Consider the following 24,947-nt stretch of genomic DNA (forward strand, 5'->3'; position numbering starts at 1 on the left):
TTAGATTTGGGGATATTCCCTGCCCAAAAATTTCCTGGAAAATTGACTAGTATTAAGTGTGAGTAAAAGGTGTCCACTTTTTTTTAAGTTTTGATTTTAGTTTTGTCTTGGATAGTATTTGGCAAGATTTAGCCTAGAGATTATGTAGTATTTATTACATGAGAATCAAAATTGCTTTGTTACGGGGCTGGTTTCAAAATTTAGAACTCATTTCTATGTATCAAAATCGTTTTTTTTGTTTTTGGTTTTTTGTTTTTTGGGTTTTTTGTTTTTAATTCTTAAATGGTAAATGTACCATTGTGAAATGAAATTTCAACTCCAAAAGTTTACCCTTTTACTAACTGGAGTAAGTGAATAGTTATAAAGTCTTTAGTTGTAGCCATCACTTGTTTAAAAAAAAAAAAAAATGAAACCAGGCTGCATAAGCAAGCCTTTGCAAGGCCAATATTGAATGTCACACCAGTGACACTGGTGTTGCTATAAAAGAAGAAAAGTCTTCCCTTAGATAGAAGCTTTCTGTATTTTGACAGTGCCAGTTCAGGATGGCTATAATGCTGCTCTGCCTTCTACAGCTTGCTGCACCACTCTGTAGTTACTCAATAACTATACGTTTCTATCTTTTTTGGTTAAACACTCCCTGAAGATGATAAAGATGATAATGATGTACATACATCCGTATTATACACATTGATTCATGTGTAAGGATTTCTCTTCATGTTTATTCTGTGGGCTGGGCAGAATTTAGTGTAACGTTGATACACATCATGATACTTTGATATAAGAGTAAGTTCACTATTTTCATAATGAGCCCAAATCTGAAGGCTTTTGTAGTATATTTTAAAAGGGAAAACTTACCCAAATGTTTTATTTCTACACGTTTGTGTATATGTGTGTGTGTGTGTATAAGCCAGTTAGTATATATGTATATGTATATTATATACATAAAACACTTTATATTTTTTCATACAAGTATGCTTTTATTATACAGATAATAAAGATGGGGGAAGGTTTCTGTTTTTTTCTTAATAGGTGAAGAAATCTTGAAGACCAGAAATTGGATCTTATTGAATTTTGGTGTTCTTTTTCTTTTTTCTTTTTCTTCTTCTTCTTTCTTTTTAAATTATATTGTTCGGCTATGGAAGATGGATTTTTTTTTTCCAATATCCTTTGACTCTGAAGTTCATCTTTAAATGAACTCTCTTTTTTGTTTTTATTTTTGTTTTTGTTTTTGAGGAGATAACTAAGCCTAGCTTGTCTCCAGTCTGACAAAGGTTATTCGAACGGACTTAATCTCCCAGTAGTTGGGAGATGTTTTAAAAACACGTCCTGTGTTTGAATTGTGGCTGAGAGGTTTCCTTGGCAATGTGAGGAGGAAAATTCTTTCTGCCCCATTATTATTAATTCATGGATTGAGTGTTGATTCGACCTACAGGCGTAATAGATTGGAACTCAGTGAAGACACAGAGGTTCCTGTTGAGAGCAACCAGCTAATGTAAGTGTGGAAATGGTTTTTTTTTCCTCATATAAAGAGTGAATATTTTTATAATTTAAGGCATAATTTTCCTGGATCAGTAAGAAATTAAAAAACTATTGTCAAGATATTTTTTTCTTGTAATCACTTACAAGCTTTTGGTTTGGGGATGGAAACATTTCTTTCCCTTCCCCTTTTTTTTGATAGTACATGCACTTTATGAAAAAGGTAAAAACAGTGTGCCAAGGTAGAATCTCCCTGTAATGATTCCATTTCCTCTTAAAGAAGTGTTATCCATAGTTTATCATGACATAGTTCCACATCCATGCACATAGCTGTGCCTTATCTGTTTTTTTTTTAATGACAAGGCATTATTACTTTATATGGAAGTACTATAGTTTAATATCTCTCTCATTAATAGACATTTGAGTTTTTGCCCTTAAAAATAGCCCACATCCAATAACAGCCCTTTGTGAGCAATTTCCCTAGAACCAATTCTAAGATGTAAACTTGTAGGATTATTACAGTTCTCTAAAGAAGTTGTATTAGTTTATTGAGTAATTAATGATGTCTTTTGATTTGTAAAAGTTCTTAACATTATTTTTAGTAAAAATACTAATCTTTGGTCATGTTGCTGATTGATCTTCTGCTGTGTTTCTCATTTTATGTAGTCAAATCTATCAATTTTATCATGATTTTCAACATAGTATCATGCTAGGAAATTTTTTTTTTCCAACCAGAGCTGATTTAAAAAAAAAAAAAAAAAAAAACACTTTTTTTCCAGTATTTGGATGGTTATGTATTTTATATCAAAAATGTGATCTAGAACTACCCTCTGATCCAGGAGTCAACTACTGGTATTTACCCAAAGAACACAAAAATACTAATTGAAACAGATACATGTACCCTGATGTTCATTGCAGCATTATCTACAATAGCCAAATTATGGAAACAGCTCAGGTGTCCATCAGTTGATGAATAGATAAAGAAGACGTGGTATATATGCAATTAGCTATAAGAAAGAATGAAATCTTGCCATTGCAATGACATGGGTGGAGCTAGAGAATAAAATGCTAAGTGAAATGAGTCAGAGAAAGATACATGATTTCATTCATGTGGAATTTAAGGAACAAAGGAACAAAGGGGAAAAATGAGAGAGAGAAGCAAACCAAGAAACAGGCTCTTAACCATAGAGAAGCTTATTATAGTTACAAAAGGGGAGGCAAGTGGAGTGATGGGGATTAAGGAGTGCGCTTGTGTTGTATGAAAGTGTTGAATCACTACCGTATACCTGAAACTTAATATTACACTGTTAGTTAACTAACTGGAATTTAAATAAAAAATTAAAAAGCAAACGTAATCTAGGGATTGAAGTTATATGACATTGCCTTTCCTTCCCATAAGCATGGTCAGTAAAGTTGTCGAACTGCTTTTTGCTGAGCTCAGTTATGAATTCAGAATCTTCTTAGTATAGTACTTTAGTTAGTGAGCTGAAGCTTCTTTGCCATCTTTGCTTTTATTCTCCTAGAACCGTTATGTATGAGGTACAGGGTTTTTTTTTTTGTTTTTTGTTTTTTTTTTTTCCAAATGGGAGGCCAGTTTTTTCTGTTGTTAATTTCAAATGCTTTTTTCACAAATTGCATTTATTCATGGACTTGCTTAAATCCTGTTATCTTACACTCATTTGTTTGAGAATATTATACTTAAATGGTATATTTCACAGATCCTGTCTATTAGAATTTTTCTTTCTTAGCTATTCTTTTTAAGATTTATTTATTTGTTCATGAGAGAAAGAGACCGAGAGAGAGTGAGAGAGAGGCAGAGGGAGAAGCAGGCTCCTTGCAGGGAGCCCGATGTGGGACTCGATCCTGGCTCCTGGGATCACACCGTGAGCCAAAGGCAGGCACCCAACCGCTGAGCCACCCAGGCATCCCGTTCTTAGCTAGATGATTTTACAGTCCATCAGGTTCCAATAATAAACTGTTTTCATTTGATGTATATATTATTTGGAGAAATAAACTGCTTTAAGTCTCTATTCCATTCTGTCTCCATTATCCAGGTCTTTTGTACCTTAGTAGCTTCAGAGTTTTTCAGTTTTTAACTTAATGTAGGTTTTGTATACTTCTTCATTTTCTTCCTATATATTTTATGCCTTTATTATGAATGAGACTTTGTTACCAAGCTAACACATAGGAAATTTACCAATTTTTAAAAATCCCTTATTAAATACGTTTTAGTTGATTTCTAGATTTGCAAGCATATAATCTCTGCAGGTATTAAATTTTTTGCCTCCTTTCTCCTCTTAATACCGTTCCTAATAGCATGTGCTAAACTCTGCAACAGTGTTCACAGATGGTGGAGACAATAAGTGCTCAGTTTTTGTTTGCCTGGAATGAGGGTCACCTCCAGTGTTTTACTATATTGCTTCTGCTGATAGTTTCTGATAATTGAGGGCATGTATGCTAAAGAGGTTCCTTATAATTTACTAAGTTTTTATCAGGAGTAGATGTTGCCTTTTACCTATTTTAAAGCCATTTTAACTTCAAAAATACCATTTTAAATCCTTTTTTTTTAAAAAAAAGTTTTCTCTTTTGAAATTTTAAGATAGCAGAGTTTTTGTTTTTTGCACCTCTTTACTCATTACGTTTATTAATGTAATGAGTTTGGTTTTTTTTTTTTTTTTTTAATGTTAAACCACTTGGTCCTGGAATAAATGTTTTTTGATCATGTGATCTTGTTTTTTTAGTATACTGTGGTTCAATTAACTTTATTTTGGATTTATCAGCTGTATCATAAATAAGATCTCCAAAGCAGTTTTAAAACTTTTTCAAAAAGCAGTGAAATAGTGAAAGTGAATTTCTTTTTCTCAACTTAGAATACTTCAATGTATTTCAAGAATACATGGAGTACATAGATAGTATACTTGTTGAGACTTTATGTCTAAAACTTCTTCCAAGTCCTGAAATCTTGAAATGTAGTTTTTTGTTTTTTTTTTTTTTTTTAAGATTTATTCATGAGAGACACAGATAGGTAGAGACATAGGCAGAGGGAGAAACAGGCACCAATGCTGGACTCGATCCCAGACCATGCCCTGAGCTGGAGGTTGACATTCAACCACTGAGCTACCCAGGCGTCCCTGAAATGTAGTTTGAAAGGCAAAATCTAAGGTCATAATCTTCCCTTTAAATTCTGGTGCATAGCATTTTGTCTTTTGGCATTTAGAGATTCAAATGATAAGTCTGATATCAAGTCCGACTTTCTTTCCTTTGTTACCAGTCTACTTTTTCCTAGAAATCTCTGTGATTCTATCTTTACCCATTGGAATTTGAAATTTTCAGCATATCTCTGATATAGTAGAGATGTCCACGTTTTGTTTTGTTTTGTTTTGTTTTAAGCAATCTGTACACCCAACATGGGACTTGAACTCACATCTCAAGAGTTGCAACTGAGTCCACCAAAGGAGCCAGCCAGTGCCCCAGTAAAGATATCTTTAAAGAAATTTTCTGCCTGGCATTTGATGAACCTCCTTTAATTTAAAGACTCAAGTTTAGTCGGTTTAGGTAAAATTTGTTGTATTTTATTATTATCTCTACCAATTTCATTCCTTCCTTTTAGATTTTCCATTGTATAGAAATTGAATTTCCTGGAATTATTTTCATGTTCTGTACCTTTTCTCTTGTATTGACATCTTTCTGCATTCTGGGAAATATCCTGACAATATCTTACAAGTCAGTTTTTGTGTTTTTCATCAGTTTATTCTGGTATCTGTAAATTGTATTGAAATCTCTTTTGGGTGGCTCAGTTAAGCAACTGACTTTTTTTTTTTTTTAATTGGAGTTCGATTTGCCAACACATAGTATAACACCCAGTGCTCATCCCATCAAGTGCCCCCCTCAGTGCCCATCACCCAGTCACCCCATCCCCCTGCCCACCTCCCCTTCCACTACCCCTTGTTCATTTCCCAGAGTTAGGAATCTCATGTTCTGTCACCCTCTCTGATATTTCTCATTTGTTTTCTCTCCTTTTCTCTTTAATAAATCCCTTTCACTATTTTTTATATTCCCCAAATGAATGAAATACAATGTTTGTCCTTCTCTGATTGACTTACTTTACTCAGCATAATACCCTCCAGTTCTATCCACATCAAAGCAAATAGTGGGTATTCATCATTTCTAATGGCTGAGTAATATTCCATTGTATATGTAGACCACATCTTTATCCATTTATCTTTCGATAGACACTGAGGCTCCTTCCACAGTTTGGCTATTGTGGACTTTGCTACTATACACATTGGGGGTGCAGGTGTCTCGGCTTTTCACTGCATCTGTATCTTAGAGGTAAAAATCCCCAGTAGTAAGCAACTGACTCATGATTTCAGCTCAGGTCATGATCTCCAGGTCCTAGGATCCAGCCCTACATTGGACTCACTGCTCAGCAGGACATCTGCTTCTCTCCCTCTTCTCCCTCTGCCCTCCTGTGCACACATGTGGGTGAGGGTGTTCTTTCCCTTTCTCTCTCTCAAATAAATCTTAAAATCTTAAAAAAAAATTTGGGAGAAGAGGTGAGAAATTCAAGTTTTCCTATTTTTTGAACTTTGTTTTGTTTCCGCTCTTTTTCATAGCAGTATATTCACTTATATCAAGCTATGTCCTTTTGAGGTGGAAAGGGACAGAGGAAAAGGAAGAGAGAGGATCTTTAAGCAGGCTTACACCCAACCTGGTACCCAACACCAGGCTTGATCTCAAATCCCTGAGATCCTGACCTCAGCTGAAATCAAGAGTATATAGACATTTAGGGCAGCCTGGGTGGCTCAGCGGTTTAGCACTGCCTTTGGCCCAGGGCCTGATCCTAGAGATCCGGGATCGAGTCCCACGTCGGGCTCCCTGCATGGAGCCTGTTTATCCCTCTGCCTGTGTCTCTGCCTCTCTCCTCTCTGTGCTTCTCATGCATAAATAAATAAATAATCTTAAAAAAAAAAAAACTATATAGACATTTAACCGGCTGAGCCACCCAGATGCCTCTTCATACCTCTCATCCTGTATCCTTTAAAGCCCAACTTAGAGGGACGCCTGGGTGGCTCAGCAGTTAACGCCTGCCTTCGAACCCAGGGCATGATCCTGGGGTCCTGAGATCGAGTCCCACGTTGGGCTCCCTTCATGGAGCCTATTCTCCCTCTGTCTCTGCTTTTCTCTCTGTGTATCTCTCATAAATAAATAAATGAATAAATCTTTAAAAAAAAATGAAGCTCAACTGAGAACATGACCATTTTATTTATTTATTTTTAAAGATTTTATTTATTTATTCATGAGAGAGACAGAGAGGCAGAGACATAGGCAGAGAGAGAAGCAGGCTCCATGAAGGGAGCCTGATGTGGGACCTGATCCCGGGACCCCAGGACTACGCCCTGGGCCAAAGGCAGATGCTTAACCGCTGAGCCATCCAGAGATCCCAGAACCTGACAATTTTAAAAGAATTTCTCCTTTTTTGTATATTAATTCAAGGATGGGATGGGAGAGGGTCAGTCACTCATCTTGGTTTCCTGCTTTCACTGTTGAAAAGTATTCAGGTTTCCTCAGCATCATTGACTACTTTTGTTTCCCCTTTTAAAATTTAAGAAATAATGGGGGCACCTGGGTGACTCAGTTAAGTGGCTGCCTTTGGCTCAGGTCTTGGGGCCCTGGGATTGAGCCCGTGTTGGGCTCCCTGCTCGGCTGCCAGAATGTTTCTCCCTCTGCCCCTCCCCTGCCACTTGTAGACTGGTGCGAGCATGCTCTCTCAAATAAAATCCTTTTTTAAAAAATATTTAGGGGGGCACCTGCTTGGCTCAGTGGTTGAGTGTCTACTTTTGGCTCAGGTCATGATTCTGGGGTCTGGGATCGAGTCCCGTACCGGGCTCCCTGCAAGGAGTCTGCTTCTCCCTCTGCCTGTGTCTGTCTCTTTGTGTGTCTCTCATGAATAAATAAAATCTTTTAAAAATTAAAATTAAAAAAATAAATTAGGGACGCCTAGCTGGCTCAGTGGTTGAGGGTCTGCATTCAGCTCAGGGTGCGATCCTGGGGTCCGGGAACGAGTCCCACATCGGGTTCCCTGCTAGGAGTCTGCTTCTCCCGCTGCCTGTGCTTCTGCCTCTTTGTGTGTCTCATGAATAAATCTTTTTTTTAAGATTTGTTTTTATTTTTTAAGATTTTATTTATTCATGAGAGACAGAGAGAAAGAGGCAGAGACACAGGCAGAGGGAGAAGCAGGCTCCATGCAGGGAGTCTGACATGGGACTCCATCCCGGGTCTCCAGGATCATGCCCTGGGCTGAAGGCGGTGCTAAACCGCTGAGCCACCCGGGCTGCCTTCATGAATAAATCTAAAAAACAAAAAAACAAAAAAAAAGAAAGAAAGAAAGAAAGGAAGGAAGAAAGAAAGAAAAGAAAGAAAAGAAAGGAAAGAAGAAAAGAAAGGAAAGAAAGAAAGGAAAGGAAAGAAAGATGTACCAGTATTCATCTTGGTTTTGAGTCTTTGCAAACTTGTAGTAGTAGTGATTACTGCCTTTTTTTTTTTTTTTTTTTTTAATGTCTAGGGAGAAGTATTTTTGGCCATTTTCTTGAACAGCAGTTACATTCTTTTTTTCCCCCTAGATAAAGATACAAAAGTTCAGTGTGGGGACGCCTGGGTGGCTCAGCAGTTGAGTGTGTCTACCTTCAGCTCAGGGCGTGATCCCAGAGGTCCAGAATTGAGTCTCACATTGGGCTTCCTGCATGGAGCCTGCTTCTCCCTCTGCCTGTGTCTCTGCCTCTCTCTCTCTCTCTCTCTCTCATGAATAAATAAATAAAATCTTAAAAAAAAAAAAAAGTTCAGTGTGTAAAACAGATCAATGAAGTAACTGTTCTGTTGAGATGTAAGCAAAACTGTGTCTTTGGGAATTTTGTTACCTCCCAGGGAATTTTGCAAAGCCTACTTTTTTTAATGCAAAACAACAACAATAAAGAAAACCCTAACATATAACTCATGCCGTTTTTTATATTTCATAGGGTAGTACCATTGTTGGATTAGTAGGTTGGGAGTTCCTGAAACCAGCAACAGTTTCATATTAGCTCTTTGGGAGGTTGTTTTCGGGAATGAAATTGACCCCTAACCCCCCCCCCCCTTTTTTTTTTTTAAAACCGCTGAGCCACCAGGCTGCCCTTTTTTTCGTTTCTAAAAGATTTTTCTGTGTGAAACTTTTTCATTCTCCTCTTTTTTTTAAGCTTTTATTCATTCATTCATTCATTCATTCATTCATTCATTCATGAGATAGAGAAGCAGAGACATAGGTAGAGGGAGAAGCAGGCTCCTCACAGGGAGCCTGATGTGGGACTCTATCCCCAGACCTGGGGCATGCCCTGAACCGAAGGCAGATGCTCAACCACTGAGCCACCCAGGTGTCCCTTTCATTATCTTCTGATTAATACTTTTCCTTTTTGCATGTCATTATTTGAGTATCCCTTAGAGACTTGATCGTGTTTGAGGCAGTTTCTTTTTTTTTTTTTTTTTTAAGATTTTATTTATTTATTCATAGACACAGAGAGAGAGAGGCAGAGACACAGGCAGGGGGAGAAGCAGGCTCCATGCAGGGAGCCCGACGCGGGACTCGATCCCGGGTCTCCAGGATCACACCCCAGGCTGCAGGCGGCGCCAAACCGCTGCGCCACTGGGGCTGCCCTTGAGGCAGTTTCTTAACTTAGTTTTGATATATCCTCCATTACAGAATGCATTCCTTGTGTTTAGAGTCAGGGAAATCCTACTAGTGGACCAGTGAGGTGCTATTAAAGGTCCAACCCTTACCCTATTCTGTAGTGTATCAGTGATGGGGCAAGCCAGTAAAGGCAAACTTGAAATATTTATGTATTACTATTTTTTAAGATTTTGAGAGCATGAGCAAGGAAGATGGGCAGAGGGAGAAGCAGACTCCTCCCTGAACAGGGAGCCTGACATGGGACTTGATTCCAGGACCCTGGGATCATGACCAGAGCTGAAGGCAGAGCTTAATCCACTGAGCCACCCAGGTGCCCCAGGCAGACAAATTTTTTATTATGTCTGTGTTGCATTGTATTAGAGAATTTCATGTTCTCAGCATAAAACGAAATAATAGCCGCCTATAATCCTACCATCCACTCTGGTGGTAACTACTGCTAACATTTTGGTCTTGTTCTTCCAAACTTCCTGTTGCTTCATCTTCACTAGCATTTAGTGGTGTCAGTGTTCTGGATTTTAGCCATTCTAAAAGGAATTTGCAATTCCTTAATGACACAATGTTGAGTATCTTATATGTTTATTTACCATCTGTGTGTCATCTTTGATAAGGTGTCTATTTAGATTTTTTTGCCCATTTCTTAATTGGTTTATTATTGTTGAGTTTTAAGTGTTCTTTGTATATTTTGGATACCAGTCCTTTATGAGTTATGTGTTTTGCAAAGATTTCCTCCCAGTCTTGTCTTTCTCTTAATAATGCCTCACCAGAAGACCTTTAACATTCATATTTTCTAATAGTAGTTTCTTCTAGGCTTTCTCTGCCAAGTGCTTCAAAATTCTTCTAACCATGACCCGATTTCAAAGCTTTTCTATTTTTACATATTTTTTCAGCTGCATCCCATTTCCCAGTACTAAAATCTGTAATATATTGCATATTATCTCATTACATGGATGTACCATAATTTTTTAAAACCACAGTTTTTGAACATTTAGGTGTCTGGATGTATTTTCATTTAGAAGCAAAGCGATAGTGAACTTTCTTACGTATTATTACCGTGTGTATTGGTTGAATGTTTCCTTCAAGATAAATTCTAGAAATGAATTGCGAGTCAAAGTGTATTGCAAATTTTAAAGGTATTTAGTATGTGTTTAGTGGCAGACTCCTAATTCTTAACCCAGGGTGCTGACTTCAAGGCTGGTTTTTATTTTGGCCTGCTTTTCTTAGATTAGGATTATTAATTAGTGGGAGATACTCAGTTTTATTTCATTGATTTCAAGTTGTAGATCAGTGTTTCTGAAGCTTGGTCTTTTGATGTTTGAGTTTGTAGAAACTCCAAATTCTGGCATGTGCTTGTCATGTGTTTTTACTTTTGTAGAAGCTTTCTTGAACACTTCAGTGTGGGGGGCCAGGGTGTGTCAAGGCTTGGGGGTGGGGGATATTGGTAGTTTTGTGTAAGCACTGTTTTATGGGAAGAATCTCAAGGGCGACTTCTGTTCCTTGTTATAGATTGGTGTGCAATCTATTGGCCGTCTTCATTACATAAGCTAGATCTATAGATGTATTCAGGGATGATTGTTTCAGTTATCCTAGTGAGACCGTTTCCCCCACCCATTTATAATGAAACATAAATATTTTGAAATAAAAATGCTTGTAAAAATACTGGAACTTTTATTAGATGAAAAAATTAGTTGTCAGCAATGTAGATTCAGCAAATACCTTGTGTAAAATGACATAGTCCCATTCATGATCTAAGATGGAGATCATTTATGGAGTTAGTGGTTATTTCATCTTATGCTGAAGCCATTAACAAGCACCATGGAGAATACAAAAGAAGAGCATGGCTGTCCTTAATAAAAGTTTTACATTATAAATGAGAATGTATAATGTGCACTTAAGAATAAAATATTAATCAGGGTTCACAAAGCTTTGTATAGGCAAGTACATAATACAATTAAAATTTGGTTTTAACAGTGTGATCTTAGTTGAGATGCTTTGGAGGAGGAAGTTAGAATAATTAATCTGAAGTACTTTAATGTCTTCTCATTTTAGGATTGCATTTTAAAGACGATTTCTGTGATTGAGTTGTCTTTTGGAAGATTAAACCCATTTCAAGAGGACTTGGAGCTGGTCCTCGCCTTGAGGAAGCAGTGGCTTGTTTTCAGGAAGCCACTTTCTGATCTAAGGATCTACCCAGCATGCCTAATCAAGGAGAAGACTGCTATTTTTTTTTCTATTCTACATGTACCAAAGTAAGAATTGGCATTTTTAAAATCAGCTATTTCTACAGTTTCTCTAATAAGATTTGATAAGATTTTCCCACTATACTAAGTTTTTATGTTTTGTTAAGCTCAACCATTTATTTTCTGTTACTATTTTCTTAGTACTCTAGGAGAATTCATCATTTATCCTTTTTTTCTCTTGATTTATGTTCTTCATATCCTACAAAAATGAAAAGGTTCACAGCATATAGTCATCATTCATTGTTCTCTTATTGGTAATTAATAATCTGTTAATTAATAAGTATTATTAATTATCCCTGTTCAAGGTGCCTATGAAGCACTTTGGCCTCACTTGTAAACTTTAGTTTTATTTACTTTGTATTAAATGAATGGGTGGATTGTATTGTACTTCTAGGAACTGTCATGGGTTGAATTTGATTTTTTTCTTCACATTTCCTGCTGAGTAATAAAACCATTCTTCTAAATATGCTTTTTCAGCATTTTTCCTTTTTCTCTATCAAAACTTCCTGTTTTTCTGCTTGATTCATTTGCAGCTCCATTCGGATTTATCCACTTTTCTGTTATTTTGTGACTAATTCTGTAAGTGTATATATTAGAAAAACTTCTGAAATCATCTCAGTGCTATGTTTAAAATGATCAGTGTTGAGCAAAGCTCTGAGCACATATAGCATTTTGTTTCAGATATTATCATTGTAGAAGTATATAGTGAAGCATAGAATTGTACTTAAATCCTAATCTATTAACTTTGTGATTTTCCATCAAAAGCTAGTTACACAAGTCAAGATGTACGAAGTGACCATAAAAAAATAAAAAAGATGTATGAAGTGGTTTTGAAGAACTGTAAAATATATTTGTAAAGAGTACCTCTTTAAATACTCCTACTTACCTTTTTCAGCCCATCTCTTGGCTTATGTCACTTACGTTGTGAAATCAAATGAAGGCTACTGTCAAGAAATAGGCCATAAATTTGTTGACCTCAGATTGTTATTGTCTTCCACCTCAGTTTTCTGCCTTGTCTGTCTCTCCTTACTCCTTCATGTTTGTCTGGATGCCAGGAAACTGTTACAGTGCACACTTTACTTAGGATCTGTTTTGGTAGTACGGTTCTTTTCGGTATTCTCTTTGTTTACAGGGTGACAGCTGTCCCTTCCGTCACTGTGAAGCTGCACTAGGAAATGAAACTGTTTGCACATTATGGCAAGAGGGGCGCTGTTTTCGACAGGTGTGCAGGTTTCGGCACATGGAGATTGATGTAAGTTTTCGGTTTCTGTTATCATAAGCAGCCTGGCGTGATGGGCCAATAAAAAACATAGGGAGAAAGGAGTGCCCAGGTGGCACAGTTAAGTGTCTGATTTTTTATTTTGGCTCAGGTCATGATCCTCAGGGTTGTGAGATCAAGCCCCGAGTTGGGCTCTGCATGTTGAGCTCTGCACTGGGCATGGAGCCTACTTAAGAGTCTCTCTGTCCCTTTGCCCCTCCCCTTCCCACCACTCCCACATGTGCTTGTGCTCTGTCTCTCAAAAAAATACATATATGGGATCCCTGGGTGGCTCAGCGGTTTAGCGCCTGCCTTTGGCTCAGGGCGTGATCCTGGAGACCTGGGATTGAGTCCTGCATCAGGCTCCCTGCATGGAGCCTGCTTCTTCCTCTGCCTGTGTCTCTGCCTCTCTCTCTGTGTCTATGAATAAATAAATAAAATATTTAAAAAATAATAATAGATAATGCTTGCTTAATATCTTGGTATCTTGGAGTATGAGTTGGTATTTTCTGGGAGCTAGTTTGGTAAAGTGTAAAAATCATATGTGTATCTTTGGGGAGCATCTCTATTTCTATGTGGTTTTAAACAGTCTCAAACTTAGAGAAACACTGCAAGTACATTATAAAACATTTTCGAAGCCATTTGGAAGTGAACGACTGACATTTCCTGTCACCCCTAAATACATTTATGAGTTCCTACAAACAAGAAGAACATTCTCCTAGATAACCATAGTACAACCATCAAGAGTAGGAAGCTAACACTAATCTATTACTTTCATGTAATCCTCAAATCCCATTCAAGTTTTGCTGCTGTACCACTTATGTCCTTTATTATAGAAGAAGCAAGATCAGAATGGAGTGTCACATATGGTTTTCATTGCTTTCTCATTCTCCTTCAGTCTAAAACAGTTGCTCAGCTTTTTTTACTTTTCATTTGCCTTGACACTTTTAGTAGTTACAGGCCAGTTACTTTGTAGAACGTACTTCAGTGTGTGTGTGTCTTTTGTTTCCTCTTTACCAAGTTCAAGTCTGTACCTCTGGCAGGAATATCACAGTTCTTCTCAGTGCATACTATTAGGTGGCACAGTCAGACAATTTTAATTATCCCATCACTGGTGAGGTTAACTTTGATCACTTCATTAAGGTGGTTTGTACCAAATTGCTTCACTATAAAGGTTTTCTCTTTATAACTAATACTCATTTTGTGGAGAGGTACTTTGAGACCCTGTCATCCCATTTCTCACCAAATTTTCAGTTTTTTCCACTTATTTATGTTTGTGTGAATTCAGTGTCCTCTTTTATTTAGTGTCTTGTACTCCATTACTATCATTTTTAATCCTCAGGTTGACCCAGATTTGCCTAGTAAGAGTTGTTCAAGTTGATTTTTGTGTCCTTTTAATGTTTTCATCTTTTGAATACCTTTTTGCGTTCTTGTCTGACAAGACTTTTCAGGCTCATCCTGTATTTTTCCTCCTCAAGTGCTGGAATCTCTAAGGAGCCCTGGATCCCTTTAGTGAAGAATGATATATGTAGAAATAAGATTGGGCAGCTTCTGGAGTCTCACTACTTTTTTATGTCTGTGCATTGAAAATCAAGTTCACATAGATACCTTCAGTTCACCAGCACTACAGGGTTTAGTCTAGGCTGCTCCTTTTCTGTACTTGTAACTCTCTTCTCCAAAGTGAGAAACTTGACTTTAATATGACTCGTCTTATCAGTCTTCTTAAGCCAATATGGTATTCACAGCCTCTTCCTTCCCCTCAGGCTCTGACATTGCACAGGAGGCTGCTCTTCCGCAGGGACCTCTCTCTCATCTTGTTTTGGTTCCAACAGCCCTGTACCAGGCCTTCTCTCCTTGCTCCACCACCATGAGGACCTTGTCCTCATCATGCTTGGGCCCCACCATCCTACTCTGGATACCCCTCTCTCCCCATGAACACCCCTTTTACACCTTTGGACTCTGCTGCTCTGTGGGGACAGCCCTCCCATGTGAGATATTTACTTTTCTCATCCTGCTTATATTCTAGCTCTGTACCAGGTCCCTACTTGGGAAGACTCTGCCTTCCTTACCCCACTTAGTCATTGTTGCCTATTCTAGGCTGACCTTCCATAAATATACTATTCCTCATCCTACATTGGGAACTCTTCTGCACAGAAGCCTTGCTGACCCTGCTTAGGCTTCAACACTGCCAGGCCACCTTCCTACACAGATGTCCTCTTAACCCTTCATGGATTCTGATACCGTAGGCCAGTTCTACCTTGTCACCTGGTACCTTCCTCATTCCATCAGGCTCTAATGCCCTGATCTGGACCACATGTCCTTCCCTCTCCCAGCATGAATGCCTACTCTCATTTCTCAGCCTCACCTAATGCCCTTGGACACATTGAGGAACATGGGGAAGGGAGGAAGGGAGGGAGGGAAGGGAAGGAAGGGAAGGGAAGGGAGGGAGGGAGGGAGGGAGGGAGGAAGGAAGGAAGGAAGGAAGGAAGGAAGGAAGGAAGGAAGGAAGGAAGGAAGACTGACTGCAGTTTGTATGCCTGGGCTCATAGAGCTACTTCAGGTGGGCTCCAGATTTATGGCCTCTTAACTGCATTATGTGCTGCCTATCTTCCAAAGAGCAGGGAATTCACTGAATAAATTCAGAGAAATACTCTGCAGCCTTTGAAAATTCATGTTGTTAAATTGTTGGCAGAGCATAAATTGTCACAACTCCCTAGAAGGTGTGTCTGGGTCTCTAAGAACATCTACATTTAGAGATTCTCTAGAACTCGTGGGACTCAGCACATAGTTATATATCATGTCTAAGATATATTACAGGGAGGGGCACCTGGGTGGCATAGTTTTGAGCGTCTGACTGGGTTTCGGCTCTGGTGGTTGTCTCAGGGTTATGGATCAAGCCCCATGTCTGGCTTGAGATTCTCTCTCTCCTCCCTCCTGCTTTTGCTCACTCGTTCTCCCTCTCTCTAAAATAAATAAATGTAAAAAAATATGATGGGGAAATAACACTGATCATAAAAGAAAAAAAAAACATAGGCAGAGTCTACAGGAATCCATGGGTGGTTTCTTTTATGATATCCTTCCCACAGTGATTCACCCAGAGTGCACACTTCCCCCAACAATGAAAATGCAGCACTCCGTGTGGGATGTTTGTGCCTAGGGAAGCCAATTAGAGACTTAGCATCCAAGGTTTTGTTTTTTGTTTTTTGTTTTTGTTTTTTTGTTTTTAAGATTTTATTTATTTATTCATGAGAGACACAGAGAGAGAGGCAGAGACACAGGCAGAGAGAGGAGAAGCAGGCTCCATGCAGGGAGCCCGATGCGGGACTCGATCCCAGGACTCCAGGTTCATGCCCTGAGCCAAAGGCAGACACTCAACCACTGAGCCACCCAGGCGTCCCGCATCCAAGGTTTTTAATGGGGCTGATCAAGCAAGCACTCTCTACCTAACACATACCAAAACTCTACATTCCCAGAAGGATGGCAGGTGTTAGCATAAGATGGATTATTTGCACAGTCTAGGCCTCGTAATTAGCTGACTAGGAACACCAAGGGCCAACTTTGCAAGTGGTGTACCTAAGGTAAGAGTCTTCAGGCCGCTTAGTTAATAAATAACTCTTTTCTTCACAGTCTTATTTGGCTGCATTTTTCGAAAATATTGTATGCTTTTTTTTTTTTTTTAAGATTTTATTTATTCATGAGAGACTCAGAGAGGCAGAGGGAGAAACAGGTTCCACACAGGGAGCCCAATAAGAGACTCATTCCCTGGACCAGGATCACGCCCTGATCCAAAAATAGATGCTCAGTTGCTGAGCCACCCAGGCATCCCTCATCTGTGTTCTTCTGTGCAAAAGTAGATACATACAGAATTACTCAGGGTAGCATAATTTGTAATAAAATATCTTTAATCTTCATTTAAAGTAAGTTTGTTATATTCATACAGTGAAGTGCTGGGCAGCTGTTAACAATTTTTTTAAAGGGGTAGGGATGCCTGGGTCAGTGCTTGAATGTCTGCCTTCCGCTCAGGGCGTGGTCCTAGAGAGTCCCAGGATCGAGTCCCACACCAGGCTCCCCACAAGGAGCCTGTTTCTTCCTCTGCCTGTATTTCTGCCTCTCTCTCTGTCTCATAAATAAAATCTTGTTAAAAATAAATTTTCTTATTTTTTATTATTATTTTCAAAGATTTTATTTATTTATTCATGAGACACATACACACACAGAGGCACAGACATAGGCAGAAGCAGGCTCCATGCAGGGAGCCCGATGTGGGACTCGGTCCCGGGTCTCCAGGATCACACCCTGGGCTGAAGGCGGTGCTAAACCGCTGAGCCACCTGGGCTGCCCAAAAATAATTTTTTTTTAAAGGGAAACTTTACTGGATGGAAAGATCAGGATATATTGTCAGTGAAAAAGCAAGGGACAGAGTTAGGTGCATAATATGCAACTATTTGTGTAAAAGAAAGGGGGAGAAGAATTTGTTTTTCATCTACATGTGTATTTTTAAAATCTCTGGTAGCATAAAGGAGAAACTTGACAACAGTGGCTGTCAGGGAGCAGTACAGGAAAGGAAAGGAGCTTTTTTACTGTAACCCCTTCTATATGCAGTTGATTTTCATTATTCTGTGGGTTCCATGTTTGCAAATTTTCCAGCTCACTAAAATTTATTTGTAACCCCCCAAATCAGTACTTGCAGTGCTTTTCATGGGCCATCTGCAGACATGCAGAGCACTGAAAAGTTTGAGTCACCTGACTTAGACACTCTTGGCTGAGGTGGGACAAGGTGATGCTCTGCCGCCTGGTTTCAGTAGTCATCCTGTAAGCAAGTGTCCTTTTTGTAGTTTCTTTAAGGCCATCTTTTTTGCATTTTTGTCTTTTTTTGTTGGTGATTTTATCCTTTTTGTGGCTGATTAAAATGGCTCCCAGATGTGGCGCTGAAATGCTGTGTGATGTTCGTAAGTGCAAGAAAGCTCTTACGTGCCTTATGTAGAAAATACTCATATTAGATGAGCTTCATTCAGTGAGTTTATAATGCCCTTGGCCTTGAGTTCAGTGTTAATAAATATATTAAATGAAGTGTCATTTTTTTTTAAGATTTTATTTATTTATTCAAGAGAGACATAGAGAAAGAGAGAGAGGCAGGCTCCATGCAAGGAACCCGATGTGGGACTTGATCCCAGGACTCCAGGTATGATACCCTGGGCTGAAAGCTTATGCTTAACTGCTGAGCCACCCAGGCCTCCCTAAATGAAGTGTCTTTAAACACAAACACAAACACAAATATAACCAGTTTACGTATTGATCGTTGCATGAAAATGTTGTGACAGAAACTTGCAGGAACCTGACTCTAATTCTGTATTTCCCTGAGGAGCAGAGGGATTCAGTATTGGCTAATTTAGTATTCATGGTGACTTCATAAACATAACTACTTCAGATAATGAGAATCAGCTATGTATCTTTGGATCATGTGCTGTATTACTTTTTAAACACTTAAATAATTATATAGGAGAATATTACTGTGGAAGGAGGTGTTGCCAAATGAAAATGTACACTTTTTTTTTTTAATTTGGGGGGAGGGGGAGACACAGGCAGAGGATAAAGTAGGCTCCATGCAGGGAGCCCGATGCAGGACTCTATCCTGGGTCTCCAGGATCAGGTCCTGGGCTGAAGGCAGCGCTAAACTGCTGAGCCACCCAGGCTGCCTGAAAATGTACACAATTATATGGAATACCTTTCTTTTAAGTCTATATACAGACACCTAATAATCTTTTTCTTTCTTTTCTTTCCCCTCCCTCCCTCCCTTCCTTCCTTCTTTCCTTTTTTCCTCTCCTTTTCTTCTTTTCTTTTCTTTCTTTTTTTTTTCCTTTCCATTCCTTTCTTTTCTTTCCTCCACGCCCAACATGGGGCTTGAATTCCTGACCCCAACCAAGATCAAGAGTTGCATGCTCTGCCAACCAAGCCAGCCAGGCACACCTATAATTCTTGTTTTAAGTCTGAGGATGGCATGGCAGACATTTATTACCATTTTGCGAATGGTTTTCATTGTGTATTACTTTTTATTTAGAAACAATCTAGTTAAGTGGATTTTTTTAAAGGGGAAACTTCTTTTTTTTTTTTTTTTTTTTTTAAAGGGGAAACTTCTGATGAGGAAAGATCAGGATATTTTGTCAGTGAAATATGACACTGACAATAAATGTCATGTGACTCCCACATATAGAGGATACAATTAAGTCATTCAGTAATTTGAAAACTGCTTCCAGGAAAGAAGTAAAAATTTAAGCAAAGACAGACCCAGGAACAAGAAAGATTGATATTAGATTCTGCCTTGAGGAAGGAGTAATTAAATAACTGTTGTTAATTTCTATCTAAAAAAACAATGGAAAAAAAATGAAATAAAAAAGATAAAAAATAAAAAAACAATGGTAACTATTAGTATACTTACCTTTTGGATGTGCCAGGAAACTGATAAATTCTATCCAGTTCTTTGGAAGGTAAAGGAATTTGGTGTAGTTTTTAAAAATAGGTAATGATATATGTGGTAATAAATTCAGGACATAAATTTTGTGAATACCTTTGTACCAAACTGCCTTTCAGAGATGTTGAGCTAATTTATATTTCCATTGTCAGTACATGGGACTGTATGGGTTCTTCCATGTCCCTACCAACCCAGCGTGCTATCAAATTTTTGATCTCTCAATATATAGTAGATTTTCATCTTTGCCCTTTTGGATACATTGAGGATTTTTTTGTAATAGTCATTGTTTTTGTTTCATATTTTCAGCTTCCTGAAGTAATGCTACTATTCTTTCCTAGAATTTTAAACCTAAAGTTGCTTATGATGAGAGATCTAGCATAATCCAGCAGATCCAAATCTGTCTTGACCCTTTGTCCCTTGATTGTCACTGAGCACTCCGTCCAAGCTAATCACTGTCCTGACTAGTCTACTGTAGAGAAGTTTTGCCTGCTTTGATTTCCCCATCACACAGTGATGGCCTCACACAGTGTGTACTCTCTCGTGTCTGGCTTCTTTCCGTACTGTCCTGTTAAGTGTAAGGATGGTTTTAATCCTTCTCAGTAGTAAGTAGCATGCTCTTGTACGAATAAACTACAGTGTATTTATCCATTCTGGTGTTGATGTACAGTTGGGTTTCCGTTTTGGAGCTGTTACACATAGTATTGTTTTAAACCGTTCTTTATACACATCTAATGTATATATTAGAATGTATTTCTGCTGTACATACATCCTGTGATCCAGCAGTTTATTCCAGATGTGAGGATATTTTTTTTTTCTTATTCCCCTTCATAAGAGTGAGGTAGCTTGGGAAGGAAAAATACCTTAGTGTGTTATTTGTGCCTGCCTTGAGAAGTCACGAAAGGGAAAATTTTCCTCAAAGCTGTGAGCTCCCAGTTTATTTATTTATTTTTTTTTTTAAAGATTTTATTTATTTATGATAGTCACAGAGAGAGAGAGAGAGAGAGAGAGACAGAGACACAGGCAGAGGGAGAAGCAGGCTCCATGCACCGGGAGCCTGACGTGGGATTCGATCCCGGGTCTCCAGGATCGCGCCCTGGGCCAAAGGCAGGCGCCAAACCGCTGCGCCACCCAGGGATCCCTCAGTTTAAAATAATAACTGCAATTTATTGAGTTCTTTCTATGTGTTAAGTGCTTCATATACATTATTTCATTTAATCCTCCTAAGAAACCAAGTAGATAGCTCCTGTTATTGCTATTTTACAGCTGAGGAACGTAAGGCTTAGAGGCGTTAAATTGTCCAGCATCACATGGCCAGTGAGTAGCATAATGTTATCTTGGGTTCCATAATCTTAACTAATGTATTGTCCTGCTTCTCTAAATTAAATATAGGCATTTAGGGGTTCCAAGATGAGGGCAGGGAGGAGGGAACAGCAGATGATCTACTTCCCTGCTCCCTTCTCCTTCAAGCGTGGAGTGGCACTTTGAGCAACCCATCTTCTTCCTCACAGTCAGTTCATGTGCCTCAGACTTCTGAAGCCTGAATGAACTTTTTTTAAAGATTTTTAAAATGTATTCATGAGAGAGACAGACAGGTACATAGAGGTAGGCAGAGGGAGAAGCAGGCTCACCGCGGGGAACCCAATGCAGGACTCCATCCCAGGAACCCCGGGATCATGAGCTGAGCTAAAGGCAGATGCTCAACTACTGAGCCACCCAGGTGCTCCCTGACTGACCTTTATTCAGAAAACAAGGGACCAAATTAATACAGGTCACACCTAATTTTTTATTTGAAAATAATGGTTTTTTTTTTCTTATAGAAAAAACGTAGTGAAATTCCTTGTTACTGGGAAAATCAGCCAATGGGATGTCAGAAACTAAACTGCGCTTTCCATCACAACAGAGGACGTTACGTTGATGGCCTTTTCCTACCTCCAAGCAAAAGTGAGATGTGTTTTTGGTTTTAAAAGGATAGTTACTATTTACTGATACCTATTACGTACACTGTACAGAGTATATTACATATATTGCCTTTAGTCTTGCAAAAGAGCAGTTTTATTTCTGCTTTATAGGTGAGGGAACTGAACTTTTCATTAAGGTTAAGTGACTTGTACATAGTCATGGTCATAAACCAGTAATATCACAATCAGGATTAAAACTTTGTTACCGAAAGCCTTACTGCCTCCCAAATGTTTCTTGGTGTGACACTTTAGATTACTATAGCTTCATTTCCTATTTTCCTAACAGACCCAGTGAGTTTTCCAGAAGAAACTGGATTCTCCAGATCAGGGTTTGGCAAATGTGGTCCTCCACCTGTTTTATAAAATAAAGTTTTATTGGAAGGAAGCCATATCCACTCATTCACATATTTTCTATGGCCACATTTTGTGCTTCTGGTGTAGAGTTGAGACACAGAGGTCTACAAACCCTAAAGTACTTACTGCTCCCTTTACAGAAAGTTTGCTAACCCTGCTCTAGGCTATATCTAAAATAAAATTTATACTCTCCCCAAAACTAGTTTTTATTTCCAAATATCCTTTCACTTTTCCAACCGGAATGATTAGCCACTTAAAAGCCACATCTTCTGTGATTAAAAAGTGATGGCTGCACATTCTCCTTTCTATTTAAGAGAAAATAGTGGGCTTTGCTCCTCTCTGATTTAGTTCAGAAGCGTTATCTGCCCTTTTAACAACTACTTTTTTGCTGAAGTAAAAGCCTCTGAATTTCAATATTAAAATTAAATGTCTAGAACTTGCAAATAATTTTATGCATCTAGCCTCCAGACTATTCTGTGTTTTGAACACCTGTTTTGAGTGTGTTTATGTACAGAAGAGTTATTAGCTAAAAGCCATTTTTTTTCCCTCCCTGGGAGTTTAGAACCTAATTGTGAAAATGGGAAAATCAGGTAAAAAGGCATAAGTGGTCATAAGGAAAATGCACCAAACTTAGAGATTTTTGATGAATTGGGACTTTATCTTCTCTTTTTAATTTATGACTAATGTTGTATGTCTAGCTGTGTTGCCCACTGTGCCTGAGTCACCAGAAGAGGAAGTGAAGGCTAACCAGCTCACGGTTCAACAGAACAAATTGTCTGTCCAGTCCAATCCCTCCCCTCAGTTGCGAAGTGTTATGAAAGTAGAAAGTTCAGAAAATGTTCCTAGCCCAACCCATCCACCAGTTGTAATCAATGCTGCAGATGATGATGAAGATGATGATGGTAAGTTTTAGCTCTTTAAGGCAAATAAATGATCAGGGTCACTCAGTGAATTGGAATAAGGATTAAAGCTGTAAGCCTGCTGTCAATTGTAAATTTGCCTCTCGTGTCGATACATAGATCAGTTTTCTGAGGAAGGTGATGAAACCAAGACACCCATCCTGCAACCACCTCCCGAAGTTCATAATGGATTACGGACAGCCTCTGCCCGGAAACCTGGGGTCAATTTGAAGCAAGGTAAGAAGAGGCTATATTGATGCTGTTTCCTGCTCAAAAGTCTGAAAATATTGTTGAATGTGCCCAAATTATTTTAAATACATTTGAAATTTAGATCACGATCACCACCACCTCTGTCCTCTGACCCCACTGTACACACACCCATACCGACACTGCTTTTATTCAGAAAACATTTGAGTGCTTGCTGTGTACAATAAAATGCAAAAGGAGTGAAGTGTTAGTTCCTCATATGATTTCTATTTGGGTTTCTCAGGTGAATGTTTGAATTTTGGAATAAAAACTCTTGAGGAAATTAAGTCAAAAAAAATGAAGGAAAAATCCAAGAAGCAAGGCGGTAAGTTATTAGTTTTGACATGGCTGGTTGAATTTTTCTGGAGGAGAGTAACAGGGACATTGCTGATAATAAGGAAACTTAGCAGCCAAAATGGGCACGTAGATTTTGACTTCTTTGGCTTGTTTGAAGTAAAACACGGACTTATTTTTGCTAGCACTGCTTTTTTAGTACTTGAAAGAACTGCTTTATCTTCAGAAATACAACTCCAAAGAATGACATCTAGAAATCATATCGAGGGGCACCTGGGTGGCTCAGTGGTTGAGCATCTATCTGCCTTTGGCTCAGATGCTCTTGGATCTTGGGATCGAGTCCAGCACAGGCTCCCTTTAGGGAGCCTGCTTCTCCCTCCTGCCTATGTTTCTGCCTCTCTCTGTGTGCCTTATGAATAAATAGTCTTAAAAAAAATCATATTAAGAGAGGAAAAACTTTATAGTAGATGAATTCTTCTTAGCTGCCACAATTTTCTTCTAGAGCTTACCTCAGCCTGGTCAGTTTGTATTTCCAATCCTAAAAATTACAGATAACCGTGTGAAATAAAATATTTAGAAAGCATCACATGGTTGGTTTTAGAGTACTCTTGCTAATACTTGTTCTGTAGGGACTTGGAGTTGTGTTTCACAGGTGATTGAATATAGATTTTTTTTTTTAAACATTTTATTTGTTTACTTGACAGAGGGAGTACAAGCAGGGGTAGTCGCAGGCAGAGGGAGAGGGAGAAGCAGACTCCCTGCTGAGCAGAGAGCCCGGTGTGGGGCTCAATCCCAGGACCCTGGGATCATGTCTCAAGCGGAAGGTAGACACTCAACTGACTAAGCTACCTAGGCTCCCCTGAATATAGATTTTTAAAAGGTTGAATTGACACTCTTGGTGGCTGGTGTGCTTCTGAGGTTAATTTTAGAATGTTAGTCTTCTTGGTAAATGAAAAATAGATTGAGTGCCCAGGTTACTGAAAACAATTTATATTTTACCTTGTATACAAAGCAGTTAAGAAATAGGGATTATCTCCTCTCTCCCACCTCACCCCAATTCACTATGGGCAAGTAGGAACAGAAAGATTGGCTTGCCTAAAAAAAAAAAAAAAGAAAGATTGGCTTGTAGTTATCTAGTGGTCTGTATTGAACTTGTCACAAAAACAAAATTTCTTGGCTTATTATAATAGCTTTATTTTCCATAAATTATTTGCTGTTCTTTGACTTGCTTTATTCAGAAGGTTCTTCTGGAGTTTCCAGTCTTTTACTCCAACCTCAGCCCATTCCAGGTCCTGAAAAAGAGAATGTCCGGACTGTAGTGAGAACAGTAACTCTATCCAGCAAACAAGGTGAGATATGGATAGGGTTAGGTTGAGAGTTGTCAGGCTACAACTTCTAAATAACTGGGAGAGCCAAGTTCTTGGGTATAGTTTACCTTTGATGGATTTGCAGGAAGACTTTAGTATATTTGGTCAGATACAAGGATGAAAAGAAAAACTTAAAAAAGAAAAATAGTGCATTTGACTCTTAAAAGGTTGAAATTCTTGCTAAAGCAGCTCTCACATTTATGTATATTTAATTTTTACATTTATTCTTTATCTGTTCCGTTTAACAAATTTATTGACTGCCCATTGTGGATAAAGAACTCTAATCCACTCTTTAAGTTACAGGAAAATGTAAGCCTTTTCCCTTAGTAGTTTTAAACCTGGTAAAAGAAGTATGACACTAGTAACTGTATACATATACATTTAAATGTGCTGTTCAAACAGCAAAGAATTAGAGGAAAGAGAGCTCACCTTTTGCTGGTTATCAGAGTTCTACATGAGAGTTGGCAGTGGAGTAGAGTGTGACTTCATTTAGCATATCGAAGTACACAAGCAAAAGTATGGCTTGGGTTTCAAGATCAGTTGATTAGAACACACCTGTCTTCATACACTTGGCTACTGTCAATAATTAGGACTGTGTCATTGATTCCTTTTGGGCTGTGCATTTGGCTATTTAAATTATTACTTAATAGGTTAAATCCCCCCCCCCCC

General features: G+C 38.6%; 1 protein-coding gene across 14 annotated transcripts in view; it reads left to right on the forward strand.

The window, feature by feature from the left end:
• ZC3H11A (zinc finger CCCH-type containing 11A) overlaps window positions 1-24,947 on the forward strand; it is a 45,452-nt gene that overhangs the window by 6,001 nt on the left and 14,504 nt on the right. For 6 of the 14 annotated variants that reach the window (XM_038585957.1, XM_038585956.1, XM_038585969.1 and 3 more), the window contains 8 exons: window positions 5-1,492; window positions 11,243-11,442; window positions 12,566-12,685; window positions 20,978-21,101; window positions 22,171-22,374; window positions 22,492-22,608; window positions 22,862-22,942; window positions 24,150-24,260. In XM_038585957.1, the coding sequence (XP_038441885.1) occupies window positions 11,389-11,442; window positions 12,566-12,685; window positions 20,978-21,101; window positions 22,171-22,374; window positions 22,492-22,608; window positions 22,862-22,942; window positions 24,150-24,260 (811 nt within the window). In that variant the 5' untranslated portion in view covers window positions 5-1,492; window positions 11,243-11,388. The remainder of the gene's footprint in view (window positions 1-4; window positions 1,493-11,242; window positions 11,443-12,565; window positions 12,686-20,977; window positions 21,102-22,170; window positions 22,375-22,491; window positions 22,609-22,861; window positions 22,943-24,149; window positions 24,261-24,947) is intronic. The other 8 variants (XM_038585962.1, XM_038585961.1, XM_038585963.1 and 5 more) reach the window with 3 other exon arrangements.

The sequence above is a fragment of the Canis lupus genome, chromosome 38 (genome assembly GCF_011100685.1).
Source record: "Canis lupus familiaris isolate Mischka breed German Shepherd chromosome 38, alternate assembly UU_Cfam_GSD_1.0, whole genome shotgun sequence".
Classification (NCBI taxonomy): Eukaryota; Metazoa; Chordata; class Mammalia; order Carnivora; family Canidae; genus Canis; species Canis lupus.